At 51.0% G+C, this 15,982-nt stretch overlaps 1 protein-coding gene across 3 annotated transcripts in view; it reads left to right on the top strand.

The window, feature by feature from the left end:
- SLC6A13 (solute carrier family 6 member 13) overlaps positions 1–15,982 on the top strand; it is a 31,446-nt gene that overhangs the window by 593 nt on the left and 14,871 nt on the right. The window contains exons 2-7 of one of the 3 annotated variants that reach the window (XM_065682389.1): positions 1,058–1,273; positions 5,589–5,723; positions 6,515–6,655; positions 6,861–6,945; positions 10,333–10,465; positions 14,277–14,416. In XM_065682389.1, coding sequence (XP_065538461.1) covers positions 1,058–1,273; positions 5,589–5,723; positions 6,515–6,655; positions 6,861–6,945; positions 10,333–10,465; positions 14,277–14,416 — 850 coding nt within the window. Of the gene's footprint in view, positions 1–1,041; positions 1,274–5,588; positions 5,724–6,514; positions 6,656–6,860; positions 6,946–10,332; positions 10,466–14,276; positions 14,417–15,982 lie in introns of all 3 variants that reach the window. The other 2 variants (XM_065682397.1, XM_065682407.1) reach the window with 2 other exon arrangements.

The following is a 15,982-nucleotide window of genomic DNA, read 5'->3' as shown; positions in this document are numbered from 1 at the left end:
GGGGTTGCAGGTGGGAATGAATGGCAGCATTGGGCTGGGGCTGGGGAGCAGCCTCTGCAGGGCATGAGCAGGCTTGTGGGCTGGCACCCGGCAGAGGAAGGTGCCCTCCTTGACATGAGGTCCTCAGTGATCCCGGCTTTGGCAGTGGGTGTTGCTGGGAACCACAGTCCTCACCCTTTGCCCTGCAGCCAGGGTGGAATCCTGCCCATGAGGAACACGCTTAAGCCACCCCTAAGATTCCTAAATGGCTCCAGCAGAGGTGGTGCCACCCTTACTGCCATACCTACCTCTGCTGGGCTCTGGGGCACCAGCTGGGCACCAGCAGTCACTTGTGCTATGCCCTGGCTTTCCTGGGAGGAGAGGCGGCCTCTTGGAGGATGTTGGGGCAAAGTGGGACAACGGGATAGGGGCTCACCTACTCTGTTCTGATCTACTTCTCTTAGCAGAGATCTCTTTAGAGACTAGGGAAGCTCTTGCAGTGCCAAAACTTGCTGAGAGTGGTGCTGTGGGGAGCCTCTGCAGGCAATGGGCAGGTGTTTGCAGGGGCAGACCCTGGGCAATGAGACATCTCAGATGGCCGTAACTTCTGCACCCTTTCTTTTCCTGCTGTTAGAAGGACAGCATCATTCTGAAAACTCACTTTTCCTTGCAGCCTAGTAGACTGCCAGCAACTGTTGCCACCACCAAATAAGTTTCTCTTATTTCAGTTTGTCCTCTTCCCAAGACTAAGACTTCTGTGTGTTTTGCGGCTTTCATTCAATGGTCTTTAAAACCAGACCGCAGTAAGCAGCAACAGGGGAGAAGAGAAACCCTTATAAAATATATGGTCAAGTATCTGATCCCACTCCAGCCCCAAGTCTGCTCCCTGTACCTGCCATAGTGGGAGCTCCAGCCTTGGCTGAGCCACTGGGTCTTCCATGTACAGAGAGGAATGATCCAGTGTGCGTGTGTGTGTGTGTGCGTGTGTGTCCTCTCCCCTCTCTTGCCTCCCGTAGTCCAAATTTCTGCCTCATTGCATGGCTTCTGCTTACTGTAACGAAGGAAACTCCTTCTGAAGGTGGGATGGATTACAGAGTCCCTGGCATTGTCAGCAATGGCGAAACGGTGCCTGCACGCCCTGACATGGAAAAGGAGAAGGAGGAAGAGGGTGACCAGACCCTGGAGCGAGGGCAGTGGAACAACAAGCTGGAGTATGTCCTGTCTGTGGCTGGGGAGATCATCGGCCTGGGAAACGTATGGCGCTTCCCCTACCTCTGCTACAAGAATGGTGGAGGTAAGCGCAGCCCCAGGGGCAACCTCCATCCCTCTGTGGTCCCTCTTGCCTCTGTAGCATCCTTGTCTGGCCCTGCCCAGCACTAGGGCAAGCCTCTCAGCAGCACCCAAGTCATGAATCTGAGAGAGGATGCCAACCTGGTGCTGCCATCTGGGCCACAAGCAAGGGTTGTTTGGGTCTGGTGGGATGTGGGTAACCAAGCAGTGATGTCCCAACGTCCCTGATGGTGGTAGCTGTGTTTTCCAGCAGCGTGTGGTCCTGCTGGTGAGGTGGGTGTCCATCTGCAGCGGGAGGCAGGAAGAGCAGGGACAGGGCTCTCTCAGCAGCGTGTCTCACCCCAGGCACTTCTTCCTTGAGGAGCACCAGCAACTTGTGCAGATAAGATTCCCAGTGGCATAACAGGGAGTGAAGTGGGAGGCCACAGGGCCCTGATGGTGCTGTGAGGAGCTGCAGCATTTCCTGGAGGATCAGGGGGCCTCCAAGGGGCTCTCAGTTAGAAGTCCCGGTCTGGTGTGTGACCATGGAGGGGTGTCCCCTGGGTGCTGGAGCCAGGTGGCAGGAGCAGGGCAGAGTGAAGGGGTTTTCCTTGCCTTGCAGAAGCACCATACCCTTCCTGCACCCTGGCATCCACCAGCGATGGAAGCATGCGGGAGAGGGGACCCTGCCACATGGCAGGGCTGTGAGGTGTGTGCATGGACGCTCTTTATGCAGAGAAAGGAATCGAGGCATTGCTGTTACCTCTGAGGTGCCAGCACATTGATGCTGCTCAGCAGTGACCAGTGACTGATCTCCCCACGAGGCTGCCCTGTGGCTCGGCAGTGGAGCTGGGCTCACTTTTGCTTACTGCAGGCTTTTGCAGGTGTTTATGGCTGCCTTTTAAGGGAGAAAACTCTCTGGAAACCTGAAAGCTCGAAGCTTCATTGGAGTTGGGCTCAGTGGCATTGGAGAGGGGGGAGCTGCTCCCCTGTTTGGTGATTAATTGCTAATTGGGCCCTCTGGAAGGGCTGGGCAGAGGCAACATGGTGCTTGGCTGGGAGCTGATGGGGGGCGAGCACTGGCGACCCAGGGCTGAAATCCCCTGGCTTGAGCTTGGGGTAGTCTCATGGGCCTCACTAAACTGCATAAAAGAGGATTAACTGCTGTTTAGCTGATTTCACGCTGTGTTTTGCTTAGTGCTTGTTTCTTTTCACCAGGTGGTTGGGCATTTCCTTTCCCCATTGAAAGTGAAGGATTTTCAATGTTTTCCTTTTCCATGGGGAACATTTCTTGGCTGCTTGCTGAGCCGTATCTGCTCCCACTGCTGCCCTCTTCCTGGGCACCATCCCATCGGACGGAGTGGGACCCAGAAATGAGCCTGCAGCAAAGCCCCATGAAGCTGCAGAGACTACGAGGAGCTTGAAATCTCGAGCAGATATTTAATCTCTGGTCCCCTTCCCATGAGGTTGGAGCAAGGATGGGGCACAGGACTGGCAGTGCGATGAGGCTGTGCTGGACTTGAGGCTCCCTGCTGCTTTGTGGAGCCCAGCCTCCTCCAGCTTGGTGCTGTATTAAATCCCTTGCAATGGCTCAAGAGCAGTTTCAAGGGCTGCCAAACATTTTGTCCCATACTCCTTCGGGAAGGCTGATCCAGGCACTTTCTTCTCTGGTGCTTCAGTAATGGTGAGGGACCTTTGTGTAATTTCCAGCTCTAGGTCAGCCACGGCCAGCCTACAACCTTTGGCACTTGTACTAGCATTACCGACCGGTTGAAACAGAGTCATCCAGCAGAGCTTTCTCCCTGCTCTGAGCTGTGTGTAGGCAGCAGTGACAACCTCTCTCAGCTCTTGTTCTGCTTGCCTAAATATCAGGCTCTTCCCCAAAAAGGTATCTGCAAAATCCGAGTTATGCAGAGAGGGACAGAGAGTCACTTTTCCGTTCTTTAAGGATATTTCTGTGTAACAAAGAAAGGGTAGTTCCTGACCCCTTTAGCACTCGGTGTCTGACACTAAGGCCCTCTGTAGTGGAGAAAAAAGAAAAAAAGGAGTTAAAAATGTTCATTTTGCTGTTGTTTGCTCTTGCTTTCGCCTCCCGTGGCGGGGTCAGGCCCTCGCTGGGCCCCTCCGATTGGGAAATACCAGGGAAGCCTGTCTGGCGGTGTGACTGCTGCTACTGCAGCCCCTCCCCAGTGCTCCCCAACCCACACAGACCCTAGGGCCCACTGCTGCCCGGTCCCTCCCTGGGATCCCCTGGCTGCAGTTCGGTTAAGCACAGACTTGTTATATGAGAGTAATATCTCTTGGAAATAGGCTCTGCTTTATGGTAACGTGATTGCATGATAGCTGGGAGCTCGTAAAATCATAGAATGGTTTGGGTTGGAAGGGACCTTAAGATCATCCAGTTCCAACCCCCTGCCATGGGCAGGGGCACCTTCTACTAGACCAGGTTGTTCAAAGCCCCATCCAGCCTGTCCTTGGACACTGCTAGGGATGGGGCAGCCACAGCTTCTCTGGGCAACTTGTGCCAGGGCCTCACCACCCTCATAGTGAGGAATCTTTTCCTAACATCTAATGTAAATCTGCCCTCCTTCAGTTTAAAGCCATTCCCCCTTGTCCTATCACTACGGGCCCTTCTGAAATGTCCCTCTCTAGACTTTTTGTAGCCTCCTTTAGGCACTGGAAGCTGCTCTAAGATCTCCCCAGAGCCTTCTCTTCTCCAGGCCTAACAAGCCCAACTCTCTCAGCCTGTCTTCTCCTATCTGTAGGGCAGGTGGTCCAGCCCTCAGAGCACCTTCATGTCGCTCGTCTGGACTGGCTTGAGCAGGTCCACATCCCTGTTGTGTTGAGGACACCAGAACTGCACACAATTCTCCAAGTGAGGGCTCACAAGAGCAGAGTAGAGGGGCAGGATCACCTCCTTCGACCTGCTGGTCACGCTGCTTTTGATGCAGCCCAGGATACGGTTGGCTTTCTGGGTTGCGAGCGCACACTGCTGGGTCATGTTGAGCTCCTTGTCAACCAACACCCCCAGGTCCTTCTCCGGGCTGCTCTCAATCCAGCCTCTGCCCACCCTGTATTTGCACTTGGGATGGTGTTGATACAACCACTTCCCCTGCTCTTTGCCCCACCAACATCTATTTACTGGTTAAGGGAGAACATGTGGGTAGATGCTAGTTGCTCCCCTGGGGCTGCCTTCAGCATCCCTTCGGCTGCTGTTTGCCCACAGATTGCAGCCAAGCTGCCCTCCTTGTCTTTTGCTGGTTGCATTTTTTTTGCAAGAAGGGCAGGGCTGTGGCTCTGTACCTGGCTGGGATGAACATGAGGTGCGATTTCTGGCTGGTCTCTGAAGCTCCCCTTCCCTGCCCCTGTGTGCCAGCTAAGCTTTGTAATGAAATCTGTTGGTTCTCAGTTCGCCTGTGCATCAGGATTGTTATTTCTCATACACCCCCACTGACATGCCCCCAGAGCACATTAGCATCCCCCAGGCACAGAACAGGCCTATGCAGGGAAAACACAGTTAGTGGCTGGCTGGGTTGCCACCTCTGACCCTGAATGCCCCTCTGAGCCCCCTGCTGCTACCTGCTTGGGGACAGCCTTTCCACATCAGCTCCCTGTCCTGCCCCGTGTCACTGTCTTTGCAGCGGAGCTTGAGCAGCTTCAGCGGTGCGTGAGTGCAGCAGGGAGCATGGACCATCTTGCAGGGCTTCTCCTGTGCTCTGCAGGGTAAAAAGCCATTACTGCATTTAGCATTAGTCTGGGGTGATCAAAAGACTGATGCGTTTTCTCTTTCTCCACCTGGTTTCATGATAGGGCTTGAACAGGAAGGCAGCCCTAGCTGCTGCCATGACGTGTATACATTACTTGCTTTTCAGTGGGCAAATGACTGAGCAAACCCACAGCCTGGGTGAAGGTGTCAGTCTTTACGTGCTCTTCAGTTCCTTGGTGTAGTCATCCATGGGCTAATCAACTTAAACTAATCAGTGTGAAAGGAATTGCCAACTCAATTTAAAGTTACAACAGCTTTACAGTAGGGTGTTCTCTATTTCTATACAGCTATTGAGAACTTGTTTCACTCTTTTTTGCACAGATATCAGGCCTAGACACTTTCCTTTTCTCTCTCTTTTCCAAATGATGAGTTTCTCATGCAATCACATCACTCCAGGAGATGAAATGTGAGGAAAATCCCTTTTTCCTGGCATCTCATCTTCCTTCCCCTGCAGCCCCCATCCCTTCCATGCTGTTGCCCAGGGAGCAACCTGCCCAGTGCCAGGTTGGAGATGGCCTGACCTCAGTCACCCCACAGCACTTACTTTTTCCTATCCTCTCCTTGAATCTGCCAGGTGCCTTCTTCATCCCCTACCTCATCTTCCTCTTCACCTGCGGGATCCCTGTCTTCTTCCTGGAGACGGCGCTGGGCCAGTACACCAGCCAGGGAGGCGTGACTGCCTGGCGCAGGATCTGCCCCCTCTTCGAAGGTGAGTGGGGTGAGCTTGGCGGGGGGGACCACAGGAGCCCAGGGGAATGAGCAGTGGTGCCTCTCCCCATGTACCTCCACACATCCGCTGCCCACCCTTGGGGAACCCAGCATGGGAGGAGCTCATAATACTCTTTTTTAAGTCAGTGCTGTGTCATTTTCCGGAGCTTGCAGGTGGCTTAAAACCTCAGTGCTGGAAGGTGTCAGCTGCCTTAATAAATTGTTAGCACTCAGATCCACTTCTAACACTGTTTCAGCACAGTCATCCAGCCTCAAGCCACTTACCGTGATTTCTCTGAAAGTCTCAGTTGCCCCTTCCCCATGTACCAAAGCTTTTGGATACTCCTCCAGCACCTCTCAGAGAAGGTGTGTGGTGTTAATGGAAAAGCTTCTCAAGCAAAAGTGAAAAGGGGTGAGGAAACAGAATAGAAAGTGAATTTTGGTAGAAGAGGTGTTACTCAGCAGGCAGAGCACTATCATATGTTTCTGTCCCTTTGGGTGGCTTTCAAGCATAACCTGCCCATCCCTTGGCCAGGTTCCCTCCTGTTGCCACCCTTTGACCACACAAGTCTCTGGTGAGGCAGCAGCAAGAGGGGCTCCTTGGGGCCCCTGATGCAGCATGGTGGGCTTTGGGGAAAGGATGATGGCTTTGGTCACCCCATTGGCACCCATCCACCAGTGCAGTCAGTGAGGAGCAGCAGATGAATGCGTTGTGTGAGCACCTCCCAAGGGGAGTCCTGTTCCCAGCCCAAGGAGTGTGGGTCACCTGCCTTTGGGGCTTGCTTTCTACAGGAATTGGGTATGCCTCCCAGGTCATTGTGGTACTGCTGAACTTCTACTACATCGTTGTCCTGGCCTGGGCCTTGTTTTATCTCTTCAGTTCCTTCACCATCGACCTCCCCTGGGGCAGCTGTGATCACGAGTGGAACACAGGTGAGTGTAGAGCCCCCTCCCAACCTTCCACTGGAGGTTTCTTATCCTGGGACTCCTTTTGTGCATCTTTGGGAACATACAGAATTTGCCTGACTCAATGTCAATGAGTGTCGATGCTGGGGACGGAAAGGGAGGTTTTTGCAGTTCATCTGGTACTGCAGACAATGCTACTTATGCTCCCTCTCTTTCTGCACCTCTCCCGAAGGGAACTGCATGGAGCTCCAGAAGGCAAACTCGACGCTCAATGTGACCAGTGAAAATACCACCTCCCCTGTCATCGAGTTCTGGGAGTAAGTAAAGGAAAGTCCTGTAACCCCCTTTCCTCTGGGGCATACCTTCCCTGGGCAAGGAACAAACCCTGCAGCAGTATGTCCTATTAACCTGTCCTTGTCAGAAGAGGGCACAAGGGGAAGCTGGGCAGGTCAGAGTGAAGGCTCTCAGGGGCTCTCACTATCAGTCAAGGGTAACATCGCTGGGCTCATGGTGTTCGTTTACAGCTGTGCTGGCATGTCTCAGAGCCATCTGACTTTGTCCTTCTCTGATGCTGTATTCCTGTCCCTCTGGACCTTTTGGGCTTCTCAGTCTCACTGACCTCACTTGTGGCTAGCTGACTGTGCAAAGCCTCACCTCACTGATGCTCCATCTCTTCTGGCCCTTGATATTTCATTTGTTGTCCTTCTATCCCTTATGCCTCCTCCCTTGTTCTGCATTACCAGCTCTGAACTCCCTTATACAGTTGTTTCTTCCTCAAATGTAGGTGAATTGGATGCATGTTTCCCATCCTGAAGCTTTGTTCAGACATTGCCTGGGTGCAAACCTCAATGAAATTAGTGGCACTCCCTCAGGGTACGGTGGCCGTTACCCTATGGTTTTGATTACAGCTTATATATCTGATGGATTATCCATTGCTCTTGTTTTGTCCAGAGCAGTCTGCCCCATGCAGTCCTTCACATGCCTGAGGGCTGCATCCAGTGTAACCCTGCTCAGGATATGGGTGCCAGGACTATAGGTGAGAATGGGGTGAGATCTGGGTGATCCACAAAGCAGCAGCTCTGCGATGGGTTTTTTGTCTGCATGTTTTGCAACCCATAGTATGTTCAGCTGTTGAAGGGAAGACCTTAAAGCCTTGAGATACATTGCAGGAGTCCGTGCTGGTGATGCAGTAGGTGATGCGTTTCCTTTGAATCCATGGTACTGTGTCATACCTGCATGTTCCCAGGAGGCTCTGGCATGGTGGGTAGTGGCTTTTGTATGTGGGCTAGTCTTCATCTTAAAAATAGATGAAGAGGTGACGTTTCCACTTTAGAGTGACTAATATGCAGCTGTCCTCGGGAGAGAAGCTCCACAAAAAGGGAATGAAGTGCTAGGGTCAGCTTCACGCTGAAATTTGCTTCCTCATTCTCATTATTTTCTCCCCCTGTGTTAGTTACCCTGAGGCACAGAGTAGCATGATTTCTGGCATGAAGGCATAGGCCTGTTTGCTTGGCGTCCCTCATGATCCTCAGCATCTCCTGAGAGAGCAGGCCCAGTTAAGCACTGAGCCCTGGCTAATAGACTGTGCAAGTAACCCCACCGCTGCCACCATGAATTTCCCTTCTGCTTTTAGATGGATGGAGTGCTGTGCCCTTGCTGCCCTCAGCAGGGCTGCTGAGTGCTGTCAGTGCACTGACCACACAGCACCTCCAGGGCATCCCCAGCTCAGCGCAGGGATGCTGTTTCTAAACCTTATATTTTGTTACTTTTGTTTATTTCATGTGTGCTTCCTGAGCCCGCACTCTGCCTGCTGCTCACATGCGTTTAGATGGTGGCCCACCTTAGCCTGCTTTTCTTGATGCTGGCTGCTGGAAAAGTTGATGTTCCCATCACTGCTGTTCCAATCCCTGTGTTACTGGAGAATAAGCACACAGGATTCAAAACGTCCATTGTCCATTCACTCTGATGCAGCATCTGTTCTTGCCCTCCCTGGGCAAGGAGGTGGGTGGTCACTGTTCCTTGAGATGCACTGACCTGCCAGTGGGCTGATGGCATGTTTCTGAGGCCTCTTCTGGCTGCGGTACAGTGCCCAGTTAGTTACGGTCCACAGGCACCCATTCCCCACTGGTTACAGAGTCCATGTCCTCAGAAGCAGGCAAAGAACAGCAGGACAAAACGTATCTGGAGGAGCAGCCTCATTTTTCCGACCCCTCTCTCATTCCCTTAATCTGCTGCAAGGCAGTGAGGCAGGAAACGATGCAATGTCTTGCACTGTGGTTCCTCAGGAGCACCACATTTATTTGGGGTTAACTGCTGTGTTTTGCATCAGGGCAGGCATTGCTGCTGGGCTGCAAGGTCCAGGGCAGCGCATGTCCCTCTCTGAATCAGGCCTGGGGCTTTGGAACTGCACCATGGTGTTTCCGCGCCCAGATTCATCTGTGCAGTGTAGGAGATGGAGGAGGGTGAATCCTTACTTCTATAAGTGATGGGGAAGATTTTATATACACATGACAGGGAAAGCTGCTCTATGACCAGGATGAGATCATAAGACCTTAGCCGAACAAAAGTCCGTATAACCCAGTATCTTATCTCCACACTGGCTGAAAGAGGATGCCCAAGGTGGTCTCTTCTAACTGTGCAATGAGGATTATTGTGGCCTTGGTTGGGTCTTAGTCATGGTATGGGGCACTATGCTGCTCTGGGTCCTGAGGTGAAATATGTAGCTGCTCCTAAAGACAGAAACGCACTATAGAGAAGGGATTGTGCAGCATTGCTTTTTGGGTGGTCCTGATGGGTTCTACATGGAAAGCGCTATGTGTGCTTTGAGGTTTGAAACATGTCAGAAGTGTAGGTGAACTTTGTAATGCGCATGGAAAAGTTGTGGGCAGAGCTTATGTGTCCAAGTGCTGCATGTTCTTGCACAGAGGGCAAGACAGATGAAGGGTGGGAGGAGGACAGGAGAATCAGAATCCCAGACACATAGAATCAACTAGGTTGGAAAAGACCTCTAAGATCATCATCATCACCCCAGGACTGCCAAGTCCACCACTAACCCATGTCACTGACTGCTTCATCTACACGGTTTCTGAACACCCCCAGGGACGGTGATTGCACCATTGCCCTGGGCAGCCTGTGCCAATGCCTGAGCACCCTCTCGGAGAAGAAATTGTTCCTAATATCCAATCTAAACCTCCCCTGGCACAGCTTGAGGCTGTTTCCTCTTGTCCTGTCACTTGGTACTTGGGAGAAGACACTGACCCCCACCTCTCTCCATTTACATCACAGCATCCTTTCAGGTAGCTGTAGAGAGCAATAAAGTCCTCCCTCAGCCTTCTCTTCTCCAGACTAAACCCCCACAGTTCCCTCAGCCGTTCCCCATCACGCTTGTGTTCCAGACATGAAGACCAGCTTCATCACCCTTCTCTGGACCCACTCCAGCCTCTCAATGTCTCTCTTGTAGTGAGGGGCCCAGAGCTGAACACAGGATTCGAGGTGTGGCCTCATCCCAGTACAGGGGGATGATCCTGCCCTGGCCCTCGATTCTTCTGAGGTTTGCAGCTCGGACCTGAGCCTTGTTAGGAAGTCAGCTCTTCTCTCCACAGTCATCAGGTGCAGTGGGGCTGTGGTGAGAACCAGCATGGTTGGGAACATTAGTGGCCAACATCAGTAACACCTGGATGTTCCTTTGCTTCCCCCCGATGCAGGAGGAGAGTGCTAAAGATTTCTGATGGCATCCAGCACTTGGGCAGCCTGCGCTGGGAGCTGGCTCTGTGTCTCCTGCTGGCGTGGATCATCTGCTACTTCTGCATCTGGAAAGGGGTCAAGTCCACAGGCAAGGTGAGTCCTTGGTTCATATCCAGCTTCTTCCCTTGATCACAGCTGGAATACTTGATCTGCTCACCTCTTGTACATTCAGAGAGTTCCTGGGCATCTCCTGGGAGCCACCCTCTGAATAAGCTGGCAGGAGCCTGCAGGGTTCAACTTGCAGCAGGAGTGTGAGGCAGGCTCTGTGTTTTGGGCAGGAAAGGATGTGAGTGCCCAGACAACTCAGAGCATTAACTTCCAAGACATATATCCCCACCTGGTCTCTCTCTGTGACTGGACCAGGAGATCCTGCAGTCTTTCTATTTATGGGTGGTTGCACGTTCCTTTCCCTTCCACCACACTGTGAGCAAGCAGCATGTTTTTGCCTCTGTTGGCAAGTGCAGCTGGGAAATCTTCACATTCATTAGACAGTAATGAAGGTAACTGATGGCTTCAAAGCTCTCTCTGTCCCTTCATCCCGGGGATCTTCTTTTTCGGTTTTCATTTGTCCCAGCTCTTCCTACAGTTGCTCATAGCAATAATGGTCTCCCCACACTGGTCACCACAGAGGTATTTCTTTGAATGCTTCTGGGAAGGGTTGGTGTGTTTGCCCAGCTCCATCCCATGCTCCTTCTATTGCAGAGTGTGCCACTGTCATCTGCACTCACCCCGTCGCTTAGTTTCTGCTACGACCTCCTCACCCATTCCCAGCCAGCTTTGTCTGGAGCCAGCAAGGACAGATGGAACTGAGAAGGTTTAGGATGTTACCTAAATGGTGCCTTTGCATGCTCTGGACAGGACATCATGGGGTGTAAATTTTAGTGCATCCATTTCCATCAAGTTGATGGCATGAATGTTAGCAGTTTCTCCTGCTTCCAGAATGGTCTGGGATTATGAAACATGGCAGGGAAATCAAGCATCTTGCAGAGATGATATTTTCTGGTTTCCATGGCGTAAAATTAGAAGAAAAGAGCAACTGCTTGCTGTGGTGGCCCAGTAAAAGAAAGCAGAGGCAGTCTAATAACAGCAAATATGATACTAAGATATAGCAAACATAGTGTGGGAAGTGCTGAGAACAAAATCATTCTATTTTAGATACAAGTTCTAGGTTAGATGTAAGTGCTTTTTAGCAAAAAGGACTAGTGATGGTGAGATGTTTTTTCTTGAAAACAAAACTTCTTGCAGTAAAGCAACAGTGTTCATGGGTTTATTGACCCTTTTTAAATTTAAGAATGGCTGTGGGAATGCAGTCCCACTGGGGAAGAGATATACCTTAGTCCTGGGGATTTGCCTGTGGAGGGGCAAACATCATGAACTGGAATCATAGAATCGCAGTAAGAATGACCATCATAAGAATCGTAGAATGGTTTGGGTTGGAAAGGACCTTAAGATCATCCAGTTCCAACCCCTCCAGCCATGAGCAGGGTCACCTCACACTAGACGGTGTTGCCCAAGTCTCTGTCCAGCCTGGCCTTGAATACTGCCGGAGATTGAGCATTTACCACTTCCTTGGGCAACCCATTCCAGTGCCTCACCAGCCTCACAGTAAAGAACTTCCTCCTTATATCTAACCTGAACTTCTCCTGTTTGGGTTTAAACCCATTACCACTTGTCCTATCGCTACAGTCCCTGGTGAAGAGTCCATCCCCAGCATTCTTGTAGGCCCCCTTCAGATACTGGAAGGCTGCTATGAGGTCTCCATGCAGCCTTCTCTTCTCCAGGCTGAACAGCCCCAGTTGCAGCAGCAGTTTGCATCCTCTGATGTGAGGGCTGCCCGACCCCGGGGAGCACTCACAGATGCAGGAGGTTGTCACAGATGGAACCACTTTGCTGAGGCATGTGGATCGGATTCAAATAAAACCCTGGATGTTGTTGACCAGCATGTGACAGAACAATCACACTGATCCCGGCAAGGTTCCTAGTGATGTAGTTAGTGCTAACAATGCCCGAGAAATAAAAAGATTGGCTCTAAGCCAAGCACTGAGTAATATCTCATTGGATCCAGATGTTCCTGTTGTTAGATAGAAGTTTGGCACTCTTAATCCAGCAAAATGTTCTCCAAATTCAGGCCTCTGGTCTCAGTGCAGATGTGACTGTTGAGTGAAAAGCCTTACATGCTAGTTTGTGCAGGCTGTAAAGCACATAGGACATTACCCAAATGTGAATCCAGACCATGCCAGACAACTACCAGTTTGCATGCTAAGCTCCTTAAACTGATATTACTTGGAGATCCAGCCAAGAATGTGCATGCAACGTGGCATCCTGGAAGACCATGCACTAAGGTTCAAAGGCAATGGGTTGTTTTTATGAGTTTTGTTTTTAATCTTGCCTTTATGATCTAAGAAAGATTGGACTTGCACCCTGTCATTTTCTGAAAGAAGAATTTGGCTGTGTGATAAATACAGGGGTGATGGTTAAACTCGCAGGACCTGCAGATTTGATTAACTGTCAGTGTAGAGCTCTAAATCACAAATTCCTTGCAAATTTGAGAATGAAACGAATGATGGTGTTTGCCTGTATTGAAGGATGCTGTCTCTGCATTCCTTCAGTGTTCAGAGGGGTGGGAATGGATCTGCTCACACAGACATCTCCAGCAATCATGAGCTCCAGCAAGCAGCGTTTTTCACCAGCCTCTGTGGCATTACCTAAGGCTGCCATGATATATAGAGCAGGGCACATTAAATCCATAGAAAACCTGGAGCTACAGACAGGGATGATAATTTATTAGTGTGTTTTTTCAAGGATGGGATATCTCTCAAATCCTCTCCTTCCCCAATCCAAAACTGAATCACTGAAGAGTGTGTATCTCGACTTTGGGGAGTACTCTCATTGCAGTGTCAGGTGTTTTGGATGCTTATTCAGATGGAGTACATTGGAGTAGATCCAGAGGAAAATCTCTTTATGAATCACCACTCAGATTATAAGGATTACCCAGGGGCAGAGTGAAAGTGGTCGTACTGTCCAGGGAAATCATACACTTGTTCCTAGTAGGACCTCCTCTAATGCAGAAACTGCTCTAGCTGTGGCAGAGCATGCAACCCCCCCAGGGATAATGGGCTTTAGATGGATTTTGAAACAGTTCATTCTGGATGGATGGGCAGGTGCGAGAAATAGATCATTTCACATCATTACATTCTGCAGTTCCTCCAGAGATGAGCTTTAGCTCTCTGGAGCATAACTGCCAAAGCTAAGAAAAGAGCTGTAGGGTAGCATTCAGGTGAAGCGTGCTGATGCAAATCCTCACTTAGCACGTCCACACAGGAAAAACCTGAAGGAGCAGCATTTCTTTTTTGGCCTAGCATGATACAAGAGACTGAACAGCTTATTTTCAAGGTGGTCAGTAAGTCTTGAAGGTGAGGGGGCAATGCAAAAGTATTAATGACATTACTTGAATTGCTGGTGAGGTTCATGAGCCCTGGATATCAGTTTGTATGGGAAACACAGATGTGTTGCTGTTGTGGCACCCTTCGACAAGTAGCCTCAGCAGTCCTGAAAGTACCCTGGTAATCCCCAAATCGAGTTCTATATTTACCAGGAGTTGAGACCCTGGAAGTATTAGCTGATACTGGCCTGCAGCATTCCCCCAAAGTATGTGACTCCTTTGCTAGATGGACTATTTCAACTCTATCAGAGTAAGTTTGCATTGCTTATGGGGCTAGGTGCTTCCTGGGTGCTTTAAAATACATTTCTTCTACCACAGGCAACAGCAATGTGCTCATCAAGGCAGCCTGCCCCATCCCCTGCCCATCATCCCAGCCCAGGGGTTAGTGCTGTGCTGCTGGCCAGTCCTGTGCACTCTGGCCCGTGCTGCTCGCTGATCTTTGTCCCTCTATCCTCCTCGCAGGTGGTTTATTTCACGGCCACATTTCCATACCTCATGCTGATTGTTCTGCTGATCAGGGGAGTGTCCCTGCCTGGGGCGTCCCAGGGAATCCTCTTTTACCTTTATCCAGACATCAGTCGCCTTGGGGACCCCCAGGTAAGGTGGAGGGGGGACCGAATGGCTGAATTGTGCTTGCATGGATGCTTGTGGCTGTTCTCTCTTCCCTCCTTTTACTTTTCTCACCCTCTTTCGTCCAGTTTCTTCTGTTTGTCTCTTCTTTTTCTTCTCTGTGGGCATAAGGCAGGGGCTGTGATGTTGGTGTGTACTCTGACAGTCACCATGCTCTGTTGTCCTCAGACTTCACCCATTCTGTTACTGTACTTTCTAGCCTGAGTTGAGTTGCCTAGAGTATGGGTAGCGAGATTTAACCCTTCATCATGAGCAGTGCTTGCTGCTCCCCTCCTTTCACAGGGATGCTCTCCTGCTTCAGAGGCGGAGGGTGCATGGGTACCACAGCACCATGCCTGCAGTTTGCAGTGAAGAGCCCTGCTCCTCGCATGCTTGCTCCAGCTTCCCTGGAAGCATGCCGGGTGCATGGATGATGGGAGGCATGGCATGCTGCAGCAGCAGTCCCTGGGACCCATCCACCCTCCTTGCCCCGTGGACTCTGTTGAGAAATTCCTGCCTGTCTGATGGCAGGATCAGCGCCTGACTGCTGCTTTTAATCTCTTAGGGACAAGTTCTTCCACGTTAAATCCTGGCTCCAGCTGAGCTGCTGTACCAGCCTTTGTGCGAAGGTGTTTCCAAAGGAGATTAAAGGGTGCCTGCCTGCCTGCCTGGAAAATAGGCCAGCAAAACCCTTTGTAACCCCATTAACACTTTCTGGTCTAGCCCCAGTGCTGCCCCAGATATTAATTTTGTGAATGGGGACACAAGTGGTGTCCCCATTGTAGACAATGGGAGAACATTGTGGGAGGAATGGTTCTGACTGATCCTGCCCCTCAGTGGAGGACAGAGGATCCCTGATCCCTGTGGGTGAGGCTAGCAGCATGTCAGGGGCTGCAGTGCATCCCCAGATCCTGCCTGTGCCAATGTGTCTCTGTCAAGTCAGTTTGACTTACGGATTCTGATCCGGGGAGCTAAACACGAGTGTCTGGTTTTTATCATGGAAGGATTCGGAGTTCCTGCTCAGTTTTCTGGAAGTCCCTCTCTGGCCAAGGTTGAGCCTGAATGCGGGGTGAAAAGCCTCATTTTACAGTGGCTGCTGCTCTCTTGCTCCCTTGGTTTGCCTCTGGACAGGAGGTGGGTAGGACAGAACGCTATCTCGGTGTGAAGGTGCAGCAAAGCTTGGAAGGCTGGTGAGGACAGGTCTGTGCTTGCAGTGTTTGTGGCTCCATTTGTGTTGATGGGGTGCAAGGGACTTCTGAAATGAAATAATGCTTCCGAACTGTGCTCATTCACTTACGAAAAGTCCTGTTGTTACTGTGTCACCCAGGGGACTGAATTAAACCACTTCAGGCATGGCGTGTTTTTTTGCTGGTACTAGCTGTGTCCTTGTTAGGTCCGTCCTGGCAAACTTTCCCAATTACAGCCTGAGCTTTAGAAGCACAGCTTCCTTCCAGCCTGGAAAATGCTAATGCACTGGTGGAAAGGCAAAGTGAGAAGGTGGCTTATTCTAGACTGGGGGAGGAAAACTTGCTCCTCCCTCCCCAACTCCATCATTCTGT

Source organism: Lathamus discolor, chromosome 1, assembly GCF_037157495.1.
Source record: "Lathamus discolor isolate bLatDis1 chromosome 1, bLatDis1.hap1, whole genome shotgun sequence".
NCBI lineage: Eukaryota > Metazoa > Chordata > Aves > Psittaciformes > Psittacidae > Lathamus > Lathamus discolor.
The sequence above is the reverse complement of the archived record's forward strand: the minus strand, read 5'-3'. Positions and strand labels throughout refer to the sequence as shown.